At 44.8% G+C, this 22180-nt stretch overlaps 1 protein-coding gene and 1 long non-coding RNA gene across 3 annotated transcripts; both read right to left on the reverse strand.

Moving 5' to 3' along the window:
* Positions 1–845: 845 nt before the first annotated feature.
* Positions 846–9749, reverse strand: TMEM9B (TMEM9 domain family member B). The gene is made up of 5 exons (XM_014876342.2): positions 9555–9749; positions 7741–7832; positions 5984–6092; positions 5002–5136; positions 846–2015 (listed from the first exon to the last, which is right to left on the reverse strand). Exons 1-5 carry the CDS (start codon positions 9633–9635, stop codon positions 1860–1862), a joined length of 573 nt encoding a protein of 190 aa, XP_014731828.1. The 5' UTR covers positions 9636–9749; the 3' UTR covers positions 846–1859.
* A 769-nt stretch (positions 9750–10518) lies between these two features.
* On the reverse strand, positions 10519–19730 carry LOC148221691 (uncharacterized). Of its 2 annotated transcripts, none has more exons than XR_015807460.1 (3): positions 19448–19730; positions 12698–12847; positions 10519–11081 (listed from the first exon to the last, which is right to left on the reverse strand). It is a non-coding gene; the product is annotated as an uncharacterized LOC148221691 (long non-coding RNA). The 2 variants fall into 2 exon arrangements; XR_015807461.1 differs by lacking the exon at positions 19448–19730 and adding an exon at positions 15072–16073.
* Positions 19731–22180: the final 2450 nt, after the last annotated feature.

Here is a 22180-nt window from a genome sequence, read left to right on the forward strand (position 1 = left end):
CCCAACCAGTTTAGCTTAAAACTGTAAGATCAGAAATACTTTTACTAGCAAAAGATGTACATACATTCACTCCTGCTTCTTGGGACTGTGATCCATGAAGGGAAGAAAGCTTCAGCTTTTGCTGCCCCTGTGTGGGCCACAGTGCTGTATCCAACACCCCCTTCCCACATCAGGGTCAGGCCTCGTGGGAGAGGCAGCCACAACACGGAACAACTCCCAGGACTGGCAGACAGGGAAACACTCAACAATCAAGGCATGCATTCCACAACCAGGTTGCATTCCTTTTCTTTAGTGGCCCTAAGTACAGCAGTGTCATAACCACAGCACCAACTCATCAGGGCAATATTGAACACAAAAACTGAACCCGAGCCTGAATTTATTTTTCTTGACCTGTCAATCTTTGTGCAATTTTTTTTTTTTTTAATTTAAAGCTAGAATCCTGTGAATCCACCAGTTCATCACCAGCTTTAAGTGACTCCAGGTTAACTCAGTTTTGCAAGTCTACAGAACTGATGTGAAAATGAAGCTCTGCATCTGTCTTTCCCCCAGGCATGGACTAAGCAAGCCAAAACTGCTTCCAGAAACAGAGTATTCTTCTATGTACCACCTCCTTCCACACCAGAACTGAAAACTGTCACACAATAATGCAACTACATATGCACAGCTACATCTGAGTCATGGATTAAAAACTTCTTTTAATTAACAATTTGATGAGCCTTTCTTTACCTAATCAGAGAACCAGTGCATATTTCTACTCTGAAGCATTTTCAGAGGAGTACTTTTATAGATGGAATTTACATGCAGCATAACGAGGGAGAAAAATGATGACAAACTGATAATGCAGATCCATTTTTCAAAAATCAGTTTTATCTTTAATTGTTACATTCCAAAGGGGATATATGAAAGTTAGTCATCTAGCAACTGTATAACCTCTGAAGAGAGATGAGTACAGAGTCACAGATAAAAAAATACACCTAACTCCCAAGATGACAGGTGCTAGAGAAAGTATGTGCCTTACATCATCAATCCAGACAAATGCAGGAAGATTTTTATAATAAATATTTCATCATATACTAACTCCTGAGACTTTACCCATGAAAAGAAAGGGAAAAAAAATTTAAAAGCTATCATACAACTACAATATATTAAGCTAGTAAAGCAAAATAGAACAAAATGTCAACACTGTCTTGAATGTGCACTGCATTTGAATTTATCTACATCACAGTACTTGAAATATGCAGCTCCAGGAGTCAGTGTCCACTTATGTTTTGCCTTAAATCTGCAGACATCACTTGCCATACAAGCATCTTGGAAGTAGGAGTGCAAGAAACCAAATGATGAACACAGCCAGCAGGGTTTCATTCTCTGAGACCAAAACTACACTGCAAGACTTTGATTTCCAGTACCTAGCATCAATCAGCAGAAAATCCAAATATATTTACAAAAGGTCTTTACATAAAGTGATTAGTGAGTTGTAAGTAATTACTGTGTTCCCAGGTACTTTTTAACCACATAAATAATTGAGAGAAATATATAGTTAAAAACCACCATAAAGTCACAACTGTAAATAATGTACCACAGTGGCAACCCAAGGTATCTTAGGGTTTGTTTTCTTTTCAGTTTTGTTAGTAAAAGCCATCTGAAAACATAAAGATTTAAGCTTTTGGTTAACTAATCTGTTTAAACCGCTCCCACTCCAGTACATTCCTTCAAAAAGTTCAAACACTTCTTTAATTTGTTTGCTTATCAAATCAATAACAAATCATTCAAGAAAACTTCTGAATTGGCAGGATTAGGAAGACTTCTTTTCAGCTCTTTCCACTAGTCCACATGCCCGGAGTTCCTTCCCTGAGCCCCACTTAGCTGAGCACGACGTGCCGGTCGAAGACGGATTTGCGCTGCTCCTGCACCTGCAGCTTCCAGCGCTGCTGCGCGTACTCCACCTTGTTCAGCACGTTGGCTCGGCTCCGGGAGCGGGCCAGCACGTCGTGGGCGTTGGCAAAAGGCTGGTGGTCCTGGAATGGCAAAAAAATTAAAAAAACCCCACGGTCACACCTCAGAATTCCAGCTATGAGTCTTGTGTGTTGTAACGTTCCCCGCGGGATGGGCGGGGTTGGTTTGGTTTTGTCTTTTTTTTTTTAAGGTTGCAGCAAGATGGTCAGTAAGGATTATCAAGCAAGTTTTTGAATTGTTGGAACTGTGTGGCTGTCAGGTCCAGAAAAAACCTCTTGTGAGGATTTTTCCAGTCCAACTTTCTCAGGCTCAGCTAGGGTTTTTTCCCAAACTAGCCACTTTTCTCTAATGTAAACCTAAGAGAAGAATTAAAAACAATGATAAACATCTGCTGGATACGTGAGAAAAACCTGGCAAAGAGGTGTTACTTTGTCTGGACCAGTAAGCTCGTGCTTTGTCTTGACTTAGTGTCCTAAGTGCATTTAAGGAGTGTAGTGTTAGAATAAATTGTTTCCTTCCTATCCTGAGGGATGACCATGCTGCTGTGCCTTATTACCGCCATTCAAAGGGTTAATCCTCTAACATACAGCCACAGAACTGCACTTCACATTCCCAGGAACTTCCACAGATTTCCCAAACAGAGCAGACTTCATTGCACTGTCAATTCCTGCTGCCCAGAGACACGGGGTGAGCTGCAGGCTCAGACCAGTCTTGCATCCTTTTGCAGCCCAGAGCAGACCCAGGCAGCCCCATGGCTGTGGTGAATGCACTCCACAACTGAGTTAGGGCCAGTTCCCTGCCAGCTCCTGCCCATTTCCTGCCAGGCAGCTCAGGATGTTCATACACAGCTTCTATATCAAACCAACACACTCTGGTGTTGACCAAACTAAGCCTATTGTGCTGAGCTGTCTGAAAGCACAGTGTCAATACAGCTGTAAAAGTGACAGAGCTCAACAAGAACAAAGTGCTTGTTTAACGTTTACTCTCTGTTTTCTAACAGTACCTGCAAGCCTTTATTTTCTGCTAGCAAATATAGCCAACTTATAAACACTAAGAGTTGGAACTGTACTTCTTATTTGGCTATTAAACTGTTTGGACAAAAAGTCATGCTGCTAAAGCTACCTTAGCAAACATCAGATATACAATGCATCATGAAAAATAACATCATTATGTCCTATATTAAATAACTGTCTTTTTGTATGCCTGCATTTCACATTATTTTTTTTCCAGAACGCTTTTTTAGTTCATTCAATGGATATTTTATTTGTGATATGACTGTGCAGAGCAGCTCAATGTCAGCTGTACACAGATTATCATAAATTATACCTGTTGAAATGATTGCTGTAAGCCACAATGAGCATTTAAAAAATATGCTCACAGAGAGCAACAGACAATCCCTCATCAAAAAAGCTATCATCTCATCATAAAAAGTTATACAATTGGATATACCTAGAATGGGCATTTAACAGGAGACAGCTCACTTCATTCACAGGGAAAAAAAAAAAGAAATCACAAGAACAACACATGGTTTGCTACTGTAAAACAAATAGGGGGAGAACACAGGGCAGTCTAGATGGTACTGGCCTTCCTGACAAACACGAATCTCAGCTCCAAGGCTAGATACTGTCAATTTCTACATAGACAATAAGAGGAAAAAAGAATTTAAGAAGGAAGAGGACTAAGGAAAGGGCTTACATTCATCAGTTGCCACTGTGACCAATGGGCAAGAAGAAAGAGTGAACACACTGCCTTGAAATTCAGCCACAAAATGCACAGACATGGCATTTTTGAAGTGTGACAAGAATGTCTCAAGAAGTTGCAAGAGGGAAGGCAAGAATGGGGATAATTCATAAGGGGCCTTAAATTATGTTATGTTCACAGAACAGCTACAGCAAAACATAACATTGGTTAAGATGGATCCAGACTTTGAGGTAAATTCATTCCACAGTTAACCTGAACTCTGCCATGAGAATTTTTTCACTTCTTCTACCTATAATCAAAAGGCTAACTCACACTTGGAGGCATCAAGATAATTTATCTAAGATATAAATTAGAAATTTGTCTGAGGTATAGCATACAGCACAAGCTCACTTAATTCATGTAGGAGCTGCCCAACTTGTTACAAGAATGCAGACAGAGGAAGAGTCATTCAAATACTTAATTTCAAAACAACAAAAAAATCTCAAAAACTAACAAACTCTCAATCCAAAATCCTCTTAGAGGTAACTGGGAAAAAATTATGTTGTCAATACAAAGACAGTTGAAACGTGCACATGTAATACACAGGGAAGTTCAGGAACAGTGGGACAATTATCAGCCATCTTCACTTAAAAAGGTGTTTCTGTTTGCTAGAGGGATAATTAAGTTCAAAATTAAGCATTTTCCTAGATAATAGTTTTTCTCAGCTATGCTTTATGTACCTTAATTTCACAACAAAAGTCTGGGATTGTAACCCAGTGCTAGAGATTGGAAAGGCCAGTAATGACAGGAAACCATGTCACTACTGGACTACTCTCCTTCTTCCCCAAAAAACAAAGCTCTTCTGACCTGTTGGAATATACTGTCACATTTTGATTTCTGGCTGTAATACTAAGAAATTCTTTCAGCATTCATTACTATTCTGCTTCATTATAGCAATTTCTTCTTGAAGTTTTAGATGCAACCCCCACAGTTTCTTTTTTAGAGACCAATCCAAGCAGTAAGCACTTCCCATAAAAATGATTACTGGCAACACTGGATCATTAACTCTTTAAAAAAAGTTATACTCCTGTATATTCTTACCTCCACTCCTACACTTCTTCTCTGTGAAAACAATCTGTGCCTAGAGCTGGTATAACTGAAGCAGTTCTCACTTTACTACTTTCCAGCCCAGTGAAAAATGAAGAAGTGGCTTCACAGTAGTCATCACACAGCTTTCTTTTCCTGTCCCAGCAGGAAAAGCATTTACACTGCCTGGCAAACAAAGCTGCTCATCCCAAATCATTATTTATCAACAAACCATCCCACTTTTCATGCTAACCAAGTGCACAAAGACTCTGGTGAACTCACCCCAATGTCTTCATCACTTTGTATGAGCTGTGAATGGCCAAGGAGACGCCTCTTCAGGATGGGCTCCACCAGGGTAAGGTACACCATGTACAGAAGAAGGAGGCCCAAAATGGACAGGTATATGATGATTGTCACCTACATAATGCAACCACAGTTTATGACAAGATTGTGACATTTCCAAGGAGCAAAAGATGAGTGCAGGCCAAGTTTGATCTTTGGTAGTGTCACCAGATGATTTAAAACCCAGAAAGAAAGGGAAACTAACAAACTACAACATGGTATTAAAAGGGTGTAGGGCAGCTTGAAACAGTGAGACCTTGCAAAGAATCTTAGGCTATGCCTCTTAAAACAATTCAGAGTTACAACTCTCACTTCCACCAAGACAACTCTTCAGCCTGGCCATTAAACAGGTGACAAATCTGGGACATCACCCAACGATCTCCCATTGTCTAGCACAGCCCTGCATTCAGTCACCAAGCAAAACACCAAACTTCTAAAATCCCAAAATAAAGTAGTCTGTGCTGTCAAAAACCAAAAGACATGCTGTAGTCTGTTCACAGCAGTCCAGGCCTCAATGGTTCCAATGGGACGAAAACGTGAAGAGCACAGAAAACATCTGTTAGAACAAACACAGATAAATAACATTTATAGTAAGAAAGTAAGGCAGCAGTGTAACGAGAGGCCCTCTGAAATAATAAGAGAAACAAAGCCCAAAGCTTGACAAGATGTCTAAGAACACTCAGAATTTTAGCAAAGTGTAAAGTCTGATCTCAAAAGTGGAGATCTTCAATAAAGGGTCTTGGGTTCTCCAGCTAAAGTTTGACTGCTCAAGACTGTGAACAACTACTAGAAAAAAAAGCTACATTTTAGGCTGCCTTAGACCAGTCTTCCCTTTAAAAATAGCATTTCTCTAAAGGACAATAGACATATTTACTAAACAGTTGAAGTCTTTAATATATGCCAACAGAATTATACTGCTTACCTTAATTGTGACTGAGCTTCTCTCCTCATATTTACACTCACAACGTAAACAATAAGCTTCTACATCAGGTCCAGGGACAGGCATAGGCTCCACCACATGGAGACAATCACTGAGGAAACACAGAAACTGCCCAGTCAGTTTTGAGCTGCCTTTAGCTGGGCTGTTCCACTCTGCTGCAGGAGCTGAGAAGCTCAGCTCGCTTAAGTTCAGTTGTTCTAAACTGCAGGTACAAATTAACTGCTATGCCACAGTTTTGTCATTTAAACAAGAAATTCAGCTACTGACAAGCTGCTAAGCAAGTTTTAAGAACTTTCTAACTCAATACAGCGTTTTCATTTTCCAGTGAAAGTACTAAAGCTGTTAGCAGAACAAGTCCAAGGATATTAATCCAGCACAAATGCATCACTTGACACTACATCATGGATAAAAGGAAATTCCAGCTATTATTTCCACTTCTTTCTTCACCATACTCAAAAGAGCTTTATTCCATCCTTTCACTGTCTGAAGGGAGATTAGCCTCTCTTTGACATTCATGAACTGAATTTCTTTTTTCTTGTCACCACAAGGTACAGACATTGGGAAAAAAAAAGGAAGGAGGTCAGAATGGGCTTTTTCTCTAAGCAGCAAGACAGTGAATAAAGAGCATTCAGCTTTCAGTAAAATATTTGCCTTAAGAGATTACCAAATGTAAGTCAGTCCCTTGTGGAGAAAAGTGGTTGACAATATTATGGGTACTCTGTAGCACAGCATTAAAATACAACTGCTTCCAACACAACTGACATAATGTTGGTCTTTCTGCTGACTCAGGTTGTTATTCAGAGTTAAGACCCCCAGGGTCCCTGCAGAGCACTGACAGAACCAGAATCCAGTTTCACCTTTCTCCTGGTTACCTCAGGGCTGGCACAATCAGCAGCAGGTAGTGAAACAAAAGGCCTGAAGTGACAGCAGCAGCCTGGGACTCAACACTTTACTGGGCTAAATTACAGTGCTGCAAACACCCAGCCAGGCACCAGCTCATCTCCTCTGTCTTCTTTCAACTTTTTCTTCATAGCTGCAACTGCTGAGTGCCACCTCACAGCCTCTGAGGGGAGTGGAGGGTGTATTTTTCTCATTTAAGTGAAAGCAGAACTATATTTTCCTCTGTGGAAGAATGCAGTATTCAAGCGACAAAAATCAAAATACATGCCAGGTCCAACCTGTGCAATTGCTGTTCCTAAGACTGAAACTACAAGAACTACAGAAATCTTGTATGTTGGTTAAGTACAGCAGGAAGTCTGGTACTGAGAATATAAGAAATATTAATACCAGCTCTTTTTCTTCTCCAAATTGCTACAAAGTGCAAAATCTACTAGAACCACACAAACTCCAGAAAGAACAGTTCCTAAATGATGGGATGGTTTCCAAGAGTAGAGCAAGCAAAGACAATACTCCCAAGTCCCAGCTCCACGTTTGTGCTCCCTTGCCTTTACACCATTCCAAATCACTGGATTCAACCACTTTCCTCCCTTCTACTACTTCCAAGTCCAAATAAACATTTAAACATGCAAGCAAGAAAACCAAAATAGAAGACAGGGCAAAAACTATGGGGTTTGAGCATTGTCCCTTGCTAGAGCTGAATTCTGGAGTGCTTTTGAAAGAAAAGCTCCAGGAAGTTACAGAAATGTTCTGCTTTGTCCTGACACCACCATACATAATCACTACAGAACAAGCCTTTAAGTAAGATTTATTTTCACTTTTTATGTGCCACACACACTCACCAGTCTTTCTGTGAAACATTTTTGTTGTAAATGTGGCCTGAATGGTCCTTATAAGGAGGGCAGATGCATTTACACCGGACATCCTCAGAATTCTAAAAGTGAAGTAAATAACATGCTTAGAACAAATTATCATAAGTTATTATATAATTTATATTATTTATATTAGCAGGGGTACAGAAAACTCTTCACATAAGACTTGAAATATTTAACACAAATTACTTGCAAGTATATTTGAACACAAATTACTTGCAAGTCTTACTCAGGACTTTCTACAAGTCTAAGAACAACCCTTCAGAATTACTAAGCGAGTAGAGCAATTTGTCAAGTAACATTATTTGAGATAGAAACACATTCTTGAGGGGAAAAATGGAGTTTAAGTTCATTCCTCTTTCAAAGAAAAAACCACACATGCAGAAATTGCTAATGTTGATTACTCTACTATTCAGCTTTTAAGGACAGCTGCTTAACAGACACAGTGATGAGCTTAAAAGGAATGAAAGAATATTAAGCTTATTTTAGCAAATAATAAGAGATAAACATAAAGTTCAAGGCATTACACAAGAATGTGTGAACAAGTTTTGGTAATGAACTTCTTCATTGAACAGCCAAGTGAGAGTAACACTGAGTCAGCTGGAAAATCTTGACTGCACTAGCACAGAATCACAGAAAGGTCTGGGCTGGAAGGGACCTTAAAGCTCATCCAGTTCCAACTCCACTGCCACAGGCAGGGACACCTTCCACTAGGCCAGGCTGCTCAAAGCCCCATGCAAGCTGGCCTGGAACACTGCCAGGGTCAGGGCATCCACAGCTTCTCTGGGCAACCTGTGCCAGTGCCTCACCACCCTCACAGAGCAAACTTTCTGCCTCACACCCAATCTAAACCAACCCTCTCTTTCAGTGTAAAGCTTTGTCCTGACACTGCATACCCATGTAATCAGTTCTCCTCCATCTCTCTTACAGATTTCAGGTACTGGGAGGATTTCAGGTAGAGCAATTAGGTCACCCTAATTGAGCCTCCTCCTTCTCCAGACTAAACAGTCCCAAAATTCCTTCAGCCTTTCCTCACAGGAGAGGTGCTCCAGCCCTGTGATCACTGTCATGGCCTCTTCTGGAGTGGCTCCAACAGCTCCATGTCCCCTCCTGTGCTGGGGAACCAGAGCCGGGGGGTTCTGCACTGCAGGAGGATCTCAGGAGAGCAGCACAAACACACCCCACGTACTACACACCCTACACCACACCGCTTCTGCTCCTGCCACGGAGAATCAAACCACTGATTACCATTAGAAAGGAGACAATTCAGACGTATTTGGAGAAAACTCAAACGCGGGCGCTCTGACTGTAGAAGACACGGTGTTCTCTGCCCGCCACAGAGAACTACGGTAACACTCACAAATATTAACCCAGCAGGGCCAAGAGCAGAGCGCTCGCACTCAGTGCGGGTGAGGCCGCTGGAGCTGCGGCAGGCCCGGCGCTCAGCCCCAAACAGCCCCGGCAGCCTCGGGACCAGCAGCTCCATCTCCACTCGGTGTGTGACGGTGTCCACGGGCACCACGGCAAAGCGACATCAACAGCTACGAGTTAAGGAGAGCGCAGGAACCGGGCCTGGAGCCGAGGCCGCGCCGCCCGGCCCTGCTCCTCCGCCGAGCGGGGCAGGGCAGCGCCCGCACGAAACCACCGGCTCCGGCCTTCCCCTACAGCCGGCCGGGGCAGCAGTGGGGCCGGAAAGGCGGAACGACCCGCGGGAACCGAGCGCCCGGCGAGGGCGGCGGACGGACGGAGGGCCTGGACGGACCCGTGCCCCTCGCCCCGCTCACCTTGGCCTCGGCGCCCAGCCCCGCCAGTGCGGCCAGTAGCAGCAGCAGCAGCGAGCAGAGGCGCGCCCCGCGGGCCGCCATGTCGGGCCCCGCCGCTCTGTGGCCGCTTTATCGCCGCTGGTCGCCGCCGGGCCGCCGCCGGGCCCCCGCCGCCATCACTTCCGCCTGCCGCCGCCCTCACGTGGGGCGCCGTCCGCGCGTGGCGCCGTCCCCGCGGGAACGGCGGCGCCGCACGATGGTTCCGGGGCGCGGGCCGGCCGGCACAGAAATATTCCCGGAATCGGGGAATCATCAGGGCTGGGAGAGACTTGTCACGAAAATTAATCCACAAACTCCAGAGGTTTATGTCCAAAAAGGAGACAGAGGAGTCCTTTTTACTTTATTCGCATAAAGGAAGAGGCCATGCGGCATTCCCCTGGGGTCTCTCAAATTTTTGGAGGGTGCAGCCTCCCTTTTTATCCCAATTTCCCGGCCACATTTCCCTCTCTCTTTCCCCATTGGCTGAGGTACTTGACAGGTACAGACTTCCCACAATCCCTGATACCTGAGATTCCCCTCTAATGTATAACCCTCCCTTTTAATTTTTAATTCTTATAGAATTCATCGTTTTTTCCTTCGTAATCAAGGTTGGATGGAGCCAGGTTGGATGGAGCTCTGAGCAGCCTGGTCTGGTGGAAGCTGTCCCTTCCCATGGCAGTGGCATTGGAACCAGGAGAATCTCTAAGGTCCCTTCCAACCAAAACCATTCTACAATTCCGTGGTTCTCTGTCTAAATTCCCAAGTAGCGAGTACATGGCCAAGAGCTGCTCTGTTTTCCCTCTCCCAGCCCCCACTTGGTGGCTGTAATTTCATAATCCTTTAGATTCAGTCAGCTTTTCAACAGTGCTCTTCCCTCCTTCCTGATACAATAGGTTGTGTAATACCAGCAGACATCTCAGGAAAGGAGCTCGAGTTGCTATAGAAACACAAAACACCTTTATTTAAAATTCGGGGAAAATTGCCAGCAGACTGTAACGAGAGTACATCAGGTTTCAGCCTTAGCCAAACAATTTGTCTATTTAATGACTGTATCTGCAATGGAAGTGTTTTGAAGCGTGAAGGTGGCTCTGTGTCTTCCCCACCACCCACAGCCATAGTCTACGATGGGCAGATTGACTGCTAAGTTAAAAACATGCTGAATCTTTAGAAAAACACAGATCGCATTTTGAGCTGAAGTAAACAATACACAGTTTCAGAGGCATCACTGCCTTTGGAAGAGTTTGGTGTAGGAAAAGAGAGCCTGATAAACTAATTTTTTTAACCAATTCAGAGAGTTCTGATACACAGGTAATAAATGTGCTTTTATTTAGGTGGCTGGAACAGTCTCGCCCAGTATTGGAACATCCTCAAAGCCAGGAACACAAAAAAAAAAAAAAAAAAAAAAAGAAAAAAAAGAAAAAAAAAAAGAAGCAGGAACTTGTGAGCTACAGGGTCTTGGTGCTGCAAGAGTAAAAGTTACTTCTTCCAGAACATGAATCCATTCTTCCCCTAGAAAACAATAATAAGTAATTAGGTAAGCAAAGCTCCTGGATGAATTATTAAGAAAAGAACACTGGGAGTTTCTGTCTTGACAATTTAGATTTTTTTTCAGTTTTGTTTCAATATTTTTTTTAAATGTATTTTTCAGCACACCAATATCAGAAGCAATACGGTTAAACTACAGGGGTTTTTTTTAAAAAAAGGGGGAAAGAGAGCTAGAAAATTTATACAAATTTGATTTAAAGGAAATTATTAAATAATTGCCATGACTATAATTGCTTTCCAGCTTGCTAATCTTCCAGAAGGGCTGAAGATGTATTTCATCTTCAAGAGAGCTCTCACTGCATTATCAGCAGAGTCTTTAGTGGCAGCAGGCTGCTCCCTGCACTGCTCACCCTGTCCTTACTGCACCAATCCTCTCCAAGTTAATGGAGCTGAGCTCTCTCATCTAGTTTGCTTTTTAAAAATAACATGCACCCTGCTTTAATAACAAGATTTGTTAGAGGGTTGTAACTGTGCACTGGCCTCTCCAAGCTGAACCTTGCACTTTGTTGTCGGTGTGCTGTGTCAAATTACGGGTTTTACAGTTTTGTGGTTGCTCTCGTGTTTTTCTCCATTATCAGCACTCACACACCAAGTGCCTCCAAGAGATGCTGGCAGTGTCTTTGATCATTCAAAGGCTCTGGGGTCCCTGGTCACCCCATGCAGGGGGGAGCTGGGGGTGCATCCCACTGATCTATTGGGGCACATCCTGAGCTGGGCTTTTAGGAACAAGAACCAAGGCTGTGCAACGAAGACACAGCACAGGCTGTGCATCCCTGGGCATTGGGCAGGGCAGCTGCTCCAGGGCCACATCGTTGCTGCTCAGTCATCATACAGAAATAACTTACAAAGAGCTTTATATTTCCAGGCACTGTATGTGCAGAGCGAGCTCCTGCATTTCCTTTCCTGTTGCAGGAGCCTTCCCAAAGCCACAGGGTCCCTGTACCAACAGTGCACAAAGCTGTGCCTCTGCTCCTCCTTGCTCTGCTGCACTGATTCACGTGTGAATATGAGTATTTTGAAAGATTTTCTCTGCAAAGTCCCTTTATGCTCCCTGGTAATTACACTGGACTCTGCTGTGCCAAACAATTGGTGTAGGGCTGCTTCATGTGCTGCAGCTGAATTGTCACAGGGTGGATGTTCCTCAGGGCAGGTAGGGATAGATGCTCTTTACCATCACTTAAATCATCCACATTATGATTATTTTTACTAATGTATCTTTTTATGTCACTTCAGCCTATTCACATTCAGAACTTGCTTGCTTCCCTTTGTTTTCCCAGCTGAGAAAATCTTTTCATTATCAACGATGATATAAAAGAAAAATCTGAGGGGATTATGTAAATAAGTGATTGGATCAGCACTTCTGCATTTATTGCCAACATGAAAGTGATGTGACATTTGCACAGAAGAAAAACAAAAGTAAATGCAGATTCTTTTTTTGTCTATTCCCTATATTCAGTTAAGAAAATAAAATTACGGCAGCACTTGTTGTCACAGCAGCCTTTACTTAGCAAAGAAACATAGGAAGAGATTAATTACAATGTCAAATTGTAATTAATGAGAAAGGCTAATGAGAAATTCACCTTTCAGCAGATCTGAGTAAGTTCTAACACTGGTATTGCATCCCTTCAAATAAACAGCACAGTTTTGTCTCGTGAATTTCTGTCTGGGGCCAAAACTCCAGTGGCTCAGTTCCGGTCTAGCTGCTATTCTGGCCTCGTGGTCTTTGATCTCTGGAGAATACAAAGAGAAATCAATGCCAGTGGGTTGGATGGGGTACAAGGTTTGCAGTAAAAGCCAGCTCTCCAAATCTGGTTCATCTCAGGGACCCATTACATTACAGTAATGCAATGTAATGGCTCATGGCTTCCTTCCATAACTGAGGCATTATTTTGCAATCTGCTGTCAGGAGTTACATAAAGCCTTTCACAGCAGAAATGCATGCATATGGAAAGGGCAAGCTGGGCAAACTGTTTACCTCTGTATTTCTATATTTGTATTGATATTTATGATATGAAGCAAATGGAGGGAAGTGCTGAAAGAGCTGTGCATTTATTTTATCTTTCTGTCTCAGTGAATGCACTTCTGACTTTTCTGCCAACTGTAAGAGTTCAAGGTCCCTCTCTGCTAATGCAAGGTCAGCCAGGGCTCTCACACTGCAGCAGCTGAGTCCCCACATCACACACAAGGGGAGCCTGCCCCGTTCTGTGTATGGTTTCAGTTGGTGACATATGCCATGCTCTTATCAGTGCAATTCCTGCTGCATGTCCCTTCAGCAGAGGACACATGCTGCAAATACAAGGAACAGCAGCTTGTAGGCGAGACAGGGGCTTCAGCTCTTTAACCATGATGTCTAAGTCCACAACTCTGGCTTCATCCCTTGCAGCGTGAAGAACAGTTTCTGCATTTGTTTGTTTAGTCCAAAACTTATAAATAGCCTGTGCCAGCCCTGACCCAGCAAGACCTCAGATGCCCTGCATGTATGGCTCATGAGGGGGACAAGGTCAGTGCTGCTCCACACACTTTGCTGCTCCTTGTTCCACCCCAGAGAGCTTTTGCTAGAGGCACAGAGGCAAACATGCCCAAAAAGGAACCAGTTTCTTCCTCATACAGAGTAATCCACAAGGATTACTCTAATACAGTCATGCTTCCTGTTTTATATTCAAAAGGATCAGCCCTAGAAGTCACTGTGAATCCAGAATGTGCTCTACCCAGTGCCAGCCGTTTCCTTCCAATCTTTGCTGCAGCCTGCATGGAAACACCATAGCCAGGGAGAGAGAGGTGAAAGGCAAGGCAAGATTATGTTTAGGCTATAGCTTCGAGCGTTTTTGTGGCAAAGTTTATCATTACTTGCCTCAAACTTGTTGCTAAGCAGCAGGGCTTTCAGTGACCTCAACAAGCAAACTGGGAACCCCTCCATGCATTGGCTCCATTTTCTTCCCTTGCCTGCTATTTTGGTCACTTTTCCAAAGCATGTATCAAGCAAGCCCTGGATGGCTGCGGGTCCCTCATTCACACTTCGGTGTGGGTAGGAAATGAGGAGTGTTCACTCAGCACCTTGCTGGCCTGGGTCAGCAGCAGCAATGCAGTTACTCTGCAGATGCCTGCTTTAATTAGGAGCTCTTTACTTTGCCAGCAGACCTGGGCAAAGCAAAATGAAAGCTTGGAGGCAATGAATTGCATTTTGCTCTTTTCTTCTGTTTGCATTTTCAACTTTTGTCAGATCTTTTCTTGCCTATTAAATCTAATTCTACTTCCACTCATCTCTGTGGCCCAACATTAACAGTGTTCTTTTTCTTTTAGATACATATTCCTAAAAATTGAAAGAGCAGGAATCTCTGTATTCTTCTTTATCCAGGAAACCATCCACTACCATTGTTTGTCCCTAGCAACCACAGGATCACACAAAATATTTCTAATAAAGCAAATTCCAACAATTCCACATTCATGAGAGAAAGTAAGCTGCATTCAAAGATGGTATTGTGCAAGGTGAGTCTGATACTTCAGATGATCACAAATATCGATACTACGGCAATATTTTATATTCTGAGCTTGGTGATGTACTCACTGAGCAAGATCTTTGCCTGCTGCCATGAACCATTATGGATTCACAGGCAGTTAAAACATGCACAAACACGGCATAAATCAACACTCAAATCAGGAGTGACACCACTTTCACACAAAGGGACATTCTGGCTTTCCCCTTTCATTCAGATTCAATCTCTGCTAGAGACAAGCGGAGAGCTGGCTCTGCCTGTGCTGCAAACAGCATCGATTTTGTGCCAGGGCGCTGCCAGCGTTTGAGGAGGATGCGGAGCAGCGGATGCCCTACTTGCTGTGTTCCCATGACAACACCCTGCAGAGCAGCTCCTGCCAGCTTCCCCGGCTGCCTCACCGCACCCACGGCGTGCCCAGGCTCCCAATTCCAACCCAGACAACGCCTCTTCCTTTAATTACCGAAAAGCCTTTTCCAAGGAAGGAAGGTGTGTTTGAAATCGCGGTGTTTTGATCGTCACAGCAGAGGTATTAAGCTCTCCATCACCCAGACACGGGGACAATGGCTGAGTTTGGTTTGCCATTCATGCTGCTCCTCGGTAATGGAATCAGGAATGACTTCTGGGTTGGCTCCAGAGCTATTCATTCTCTTCATTGGTGCTGCTTCTCCTTGAATGCTGAAATGAATTCATATCTAACAGTGCTTCAAGTGACTCCTGATATCATGTGGCAAATAATTGCAAATGCTCTGGAGAAAACAATCTGCTTTTCTTGGGGGTGAGCCTTGTCCTGCCAGTCCTCCAAAAGCTGTGTGCCTCCTGGCATTCCATGAGCAAAGCTTGAGACTGATCAAGCCAGCAGTTCTTCAGGCAGAATGAGCAGGAGCAGATGAGAAATATGGAGCATAGAGATACGTTCAGGGCATTGAAGCTGGGTGGCAGTGGAGGAAAGTAGGATAAGATTTCCTGCCTGCCAGTCCAGTGTAATGCTATAGTGAGGTAGAGGATGATTTTTTTTATATATACTTTTTTCCTGCACACATTCTAAACTTTTCATATCTTTCTTTTAAGCCTTTCATTTTTCTCATAGACTGAGAGCTCAGTCTGTGGCTTTGGCTGTACCACTCCCAATTTCTCAATATCTGCCTCAACAGGTGCATGCTGTCATCTGGCTAGGAGGGAAATAAAATTAGGCTTGCTAACCAAAAAATGGCTGATATCATTACTAGGACTCACCAAAGGACACACAAAAGGACTCCTCCAGGACCACCCAACTGAGAGTAGCTTGCAGTTGAATGCTGATAAGGTTATCTCCTTTCTGCCACATGGACAGCTCTGTGACTGTGAAGTTCTCTGTCCTGGCATGGCCATGGCCTTACCCAGGACAGGCTTTGTGAGGTGTGAGTGCCAGGGGCTCCCTGCACTGCACCTGAGGATGGTAACAGGCCCATAGGTGACAGCACACAACTCATCCTGGGCACTTACCTCAACAGCAGCACCTGAACTCACTGGGCCCTGGATGAAGAGTTTTGCAGCACAGCAAAGACTCAGAATAAAATCCCCTGCAAAAGCCAGTTGCCCTGGTAGACAGAAAGCATTCTGTGGGTTATTGAGTTCAGGATGTCCACTGGAAGGCTGTTCATCCTGCTGCTGGGTGACCACATGTATTTTGATTTGTTCCATTGTCAGTGTTGTCCAGCCCAAGCATTTCTGTGACCCCAGCACCAGCCTGCACAGTACCTTCCACTTAACTCAATTACTGGCTCATTTGCTATTCCATTTTATTTGATCTGAGCCTTGAAGACCAAATCACGTGTGCTGCAAATTACACAATGTCCATCCTTAACTTGGATGGCTTCAAGCAGGTGCTGAGGAACAATTAGATCACTGTCTGTAGAAGCTGCTATTTAACTAAGAAAGAAAAGACAACTCTAAATAAGACAGATGCAGAGAGAGCTCAAAGCTTGCTCACACTAATAATGAAAATTAATCAAACATCATTAGCAGTCTCCAGAGAGTTCAGTACATCATGTGCTTCTGAGATGTGTTTCTGGTTGTTCTCTGCCTGACAAGAGCACCCACTTCTCTCAGCTCAAGGGCAAAAAAGAGATTTGCTGCATCAATTAAAAGATTAAAACTTGGGGCCTTTTTCAGAGAGAAAGCCACTTTGAAAACCACTTGGGCCTGCCTGTAGCTAAGTGGTGGAGAGCAGCCAGGATCTCTGGGGAGATCAATAAATGCATGCAGGTGATTCTACTAAATACACAGCCTTGCTTTTCCTCCCATAGAGTGGGACTTCCCTGGTGACACTCCATTCTGAGCAATGCTCCCTGGGAGGCTGCTTCTAGACCTAAATGCAGCTGTGATGGGTAAGCTGCATATTCCATGTAAAAGAGTTGTCAGGAGGGTTGGTTACTATAATACTATATAATACCAGTCTCCTAAGGATAATTTTAGCATACAGTTCATTCTACTAAAATGTCATGTCTTTCCTTTTGCCATCCTGCCTCTCTTTCTCGTTGTCCAGGTTGCCCCAGTTTTAACTCATCAGCCTCAAAAGCTGGACACTGAGTCCATTCCATTTGTATTGTGTTTGACACACTGGACTCCTGGTTAGACCTGAGCTTTACAACAGCTGAGTGTTTTGTTTAGGGTTTGTGTTTGTGTCCTTTGGATCTGATTGTTTATCCACCACCACCACTTATGTTTATAGTTTTGTATTGTGGGAATTATGGGGAAGATGAATAACTGACCTTGCTGGTCAAAGATGTGTCAACTCAGGCTTAAAAATCAAGACAAAAGAATCTAAAAGAGTGAAAGAAACTCAAGATTTGTGTTTGCACATGAGCACACAGTGATGTAGACCTGCAGCCCTCCCACAAACCAGTCTGAAGGCTGGTGCATGTTATCCTTTCATCCTGTCATGCAGAGTCCTGAGATCTCCTCTCCTGAAGCTGGGCCTTGGGGATTGACCCACTGACCTCCCTGCAAATGTGGCACAGGGGTGGGGCTGTGCCTTTGCCGTGCCTGGCCTCTGCTGCATTAGTTACCTGTGACCCCCAGGAATAAACAAGACATATTTTTCTCCTAAAGCAATAAGAGGTGCATCTAGATCACCTTAACTTGATTTGGGATGGCAGAGAGCGGAAGTGCAGGGAGAGCAACTGATGTGAGCTCATTGTCATCAGTGTCTTCTAATAAAATTTTTGAATGAGAGCATCCTATTAACTCCCTGTGTACAGACCACAGTGATTCACTGTGCTAGAGCTTTCTCCAAGGAGCTTTTTTGCAGCTGCCACTGCACTCAGATACTTTCTGGATAAGTACAGGTGAATGCAATAGGCACTTCCAAGCTGTTAGAACACTGACCAGGACCATGAGAGAGATGTCCCCACTGAGACATGTCTCAGCCCTCACAGCCAAACCTGACACCTTCACTCTACTCACCACTTCATTGGAAGTCACTGAACAGGACATTGGAAGGTGGCTCCTGATCTTAATATCACAGCAGCAGGAGGAGAAAGCAGCAGGAGGAAGGAAGGAAATGCCAGGCAGAAGTTTCCTTGCAACAAAACGTGGTCTCAGTTGGAGCAAATTTAACCAGGAGAATGCTAAGCTATAAATGCCAAGTTAATTAGTCCTCATGCATAATTTGTTTTTAAAAATACACTGTTGTCTCCTGAAGGAACAAGAGCCCATTTTCCCTTCTGTTAGCCTTAAAAGTCAGTCTGAAAAATGCCATTGAAGTCTAAACCAAGAAGCATCACGATGCTTTCAGTAGAGAAGCTCTCTGTGAGTAGGAGCTTAAAATCCACAGATTTCCTCTCCAAGCCTGCCAAGCCAGAAGGCTGAACAGTCTTCCCAGGGCACCTCTCACAGCAGACCCACTTCATGGAATCTCATATGACTGCCCTGTGTAGGCCCAGTTTCTTTGTCACACCAGCTCCTAGCCACATTTTGCCCAATTATGGGTTTTCTACTTCTCCACCAGCAATCAAAAAGGCTAGTGGAAAAGTCCTGATCATTTTTCTTGTGTCCTGATCTCTACTGGTCTGGATAAAACCAGGCCACTGGGCCGCAACTCATTCATCCTGGGCTTTGTCTTCCACCCAGGGATTTTGAAATGTTTTTTTGATTTGTGATCTAGGAAAGACTCCCAATTACATTTTTATTTCCAAATTAATAGCCAGTGCCGTCTGGTGTTGCACAGTTTCTCTTTGCCCCTGTTGTCCATGACTCAGTATGTTTTGCATCTGTCAAGTGCCTAATCACTCTCCTGATCACTCCATGTGATCTTGTTTGTGGAGGAACAGAGGAGTGAGATTAATAGCAACACTTTATACTGTTTTTCTCAGTGAGGTCACAGATCTCAATATTGCTCCTTCCCTTATGCAGTATATTTTTATGCTGCCTTTGCCAGCATTGCCATTGAGATACTTCCCAACTGGCAACACCTGGAGAATTCCATGGCCAGCTGTGCATCCCTGGCTTGCAGGTAACAGAGGTGCTTGGCCCTGCCTACCTTCTCCTCACAGCAGAGTGAGTTTTTAGGTGGCTGGGTCCTGGTGTCCCTCCCCAGCCTTGCTGTCAGTCCTCCCTTAGTGCTTCATCTCTTGGTAGGAGTATCTGGCACCAAGACAGGACACCAGCTCCCTGCAGCCCCTGTGTCACCCCTGGGGCTGCTGCTAGCCAGAGCAGGGGGACAGGGCAGCCCCCAGCCCTCCAGTCCAGAGCCAAGCACAGCCAGCTGGGTACCAGCTCGGGGTCTGTGCAGGCTGTGCCACCCCCCAGGAATGAAATCCCGCAGGCACCTCCAAGTGTTAGGCAGGATTTCCTCACCTGCAGTGGCTCCGCTGAAGGGAGGAGGTTGTTCCTCCTGCTCTCGGAGAAAGAAAAGTGAGATTTGTGTGCTGGGAGCACAAGGGGCTGAAGCAGCGTGAGGAGCTCCCCACCTCCTGCAGATCCCCCGGCTGTTTCTGGATGCTGGGCGGGTTTGGCTTTAACGAGCACATAACTTTACACCACTGCTTCTGCAAACCGAGGCGCTTTTCTGGAGAATCCAACCGCGTTTCCATCCCTGCGGGGGCAGCCACGAGCCCCGGGCATCGATCCCACCGCATTCAAAAAGCGACACAAAGCCCTGCAGCTTTCCCCCCACCCCAGCTAGTTCTCCTGCTGCCGTGGCTTCCTGTTATTCCTAAACTCCCGATATTTTTAGGTTGTCGACTCTTCTTCGTACCCACTTTGGGAGGGATGAAATCTCACCCAGGGGAAGTGGTTGCAGCACCACTCTAGTAACAAAATCATTAAATCAATTGCCTTTGCAGCAAAGCCATCTCTAGTGAAATGTCACCGATAGCTGCAGTGTCATCTCCAGAGCCTGCAGCCTTTCGTCAGCCATGTGCTTGTTAACAGAGGAGGAGATCAGCACATGGCTGAGCTGCTGCTAGCACTGCAGAGACCATGGAAAAGAGAAAAAAGGAACCTCAGCTTAGGAAAAGGAGCAGACTTTCAGTTTATGGAAACCTGATATTTCACCTCCATCTATTAAGCAGCAGGTGATAAAGCAATACAGACCTCAGCTGATGTTTGTCCCATAAAATAAACCCAGCAATATACAGCCTCAAGACATATGTTTATATAGAAATAAGTCATCAAGTTATTTACTTCTGAGGCATAAGAATTAGGTTTGTTTTCACAACATGTTGAGTATCACTTCATCATCAGTAACAGAAAAACCAATAAAAGTACCTCCCTGGGGAGATAACAGATTCTCCTGGAGATAACTGTGAAGACACACCCCAGCACGTCTCATCTAATCAGCTGCTCTGCTGGTAGAGGTGATGAACAAATTGTGGTGGATCTCAGCAGGTCCCAAAATGTATGTGAGTGATGGCTGTAGGGCTACTCCTGGCAATGGTCTCTGACTTTCCACTGCAGAGTGGCCAGCCCAGGATCTCCAGGTCTCTCAAATTCTCATTGTTCATGCCTTTCCCACATGGGCCATCTTAATTTCAAGGGCCAAGCATCAAGATCCTGCATGCTCCACCAGCTTCTGAAGCTCTGCAATGGCCACACCAGGGTTCTGTTTAATGTCTTCTTCTTCTCTGAGTGCTTTGTCTTGGCTTTAGGCATGACCAAAATGAAGACAAGACATGTTCTTGGAGGGAGCAAAGGCATTTTGTCCCACCACGCTCTGCTCACCACACGAGCACAAGGGACAGTGCTTTGGCCAAGGAGCAGCTGGCTCACTCTCCCTGAGGCTGCTTGGGAAGGGAGTTATGCTTGCCCTCACCTGTGAGATGTTTGTGTGCAGCATGATGGCATTAACCAGCTGAATAAAACATTCAACAGAACCCTCTCCCACCCCAGAGGCTTTTCATCCTCTCACAGCTGGTTTTTAACTCCTGAGTCCTCCTCATCCCTCATGGCTGCAGGCACTGTCCTCTTCTCTGCCCCCACCACCTGCCAGGAGGCAGCAGGTCCCCGGGTCACAGGGCAAGCCCATGCCAGGGAGAGGTTGCCACAGGGGCACAGGCACACACCTGTGCTGGAGAGGAGCAGGAACCAGCAGCCAGGGCTCACAGAGCTGGTCTGCAACACTCCCTGCTGTACCATTTACCCCTGTGACCGTGCAAGGGCTTGACACAGAGATCTGATAATACTTCCCTTATTCTATAATCCCTCTAGACTGAGGTGAATGCCTGTCTCCCGTAGCAGCTGTCCTGTTCACAGGAGCCACCTCTGAAGAGCCACCAGCTGCAGGGCTAGCCCCACTGTGCAGGAGGGATGGAATTTTGCCCATTGATTTTCTATTTGTGTGTGCTGGGACTCTGCTCTCTAGCATTATGAATAAATCTAGAAACCTGTAGCAGCTCCAGGAAGCATGAGCCATTATTTTTGCCTGGACATTGATTCTTCTCGTTTTTCTCCATTTTATTGCTGGAGCCTGGGTTTTTTTCCATACTCAGAGAAAATGCCAGCCCAGCATTGAGGACAGCCAGTTTCACTGGGTGTGGAGTATTGCTGCTCCACCAAAGGTTGTTGCTGTGGGACTTGGAGTGAGTGAAAGGAGAATTTCTCTTCAGTAAGACAGAGCTCAACTACTGCTGAAGCACCCTAAAGCCCATCCAGGCAGAGACAGGAAGTCCCTAAATCCAGATTCAAGGCTTTGGGGAAATCCCTGACCTCTGCCTGTGGTCACACAGCTATTGCACTCATGCCTCACCTCTCATGTCCTGGCCACTTTCTTTCCCCAACTTTGCAGAGCTTACAAAGGACTCTCATATCTGCCTGCACTGGCATTGCCCCAGCAAGCAAACCAAACACAGCATAAACACCAAAACAGCTTCCCAAAGGGTAAACCTGCAGCACCTCATCGATCTCCCACCTCCCTTGAGGGGGTGAGCCATGGCCACAGAAGATTGGGATTTCAAGTGCTCACCTTTTAGCCCAAGTGCTATGTGCCATTTAGCCTGCCCTGGTTAATTCATCCCAACTGCTGCTCTCCCTCAGTTCAATGGCAATTCCCAAGCACTGTAGAGCCCCAGAAGACTTAAGAGTGAATCAAGC

This window comes from Sturnus vulgaris, chromosome 18, assembly GCF_052056855.1.
Source record: "Sturnus vulgaris isolate bStuVul1 chromosome 18, bStuVul1.hap1, whole genome shotgun sequence".
In the NCBI taxonomy this organism is placed as follows: Eukaryota; Metazoa; Chordata; class Aves; order Passeriformes; family Sturnidae; genus Sturnus; species Sturnus vulgaris.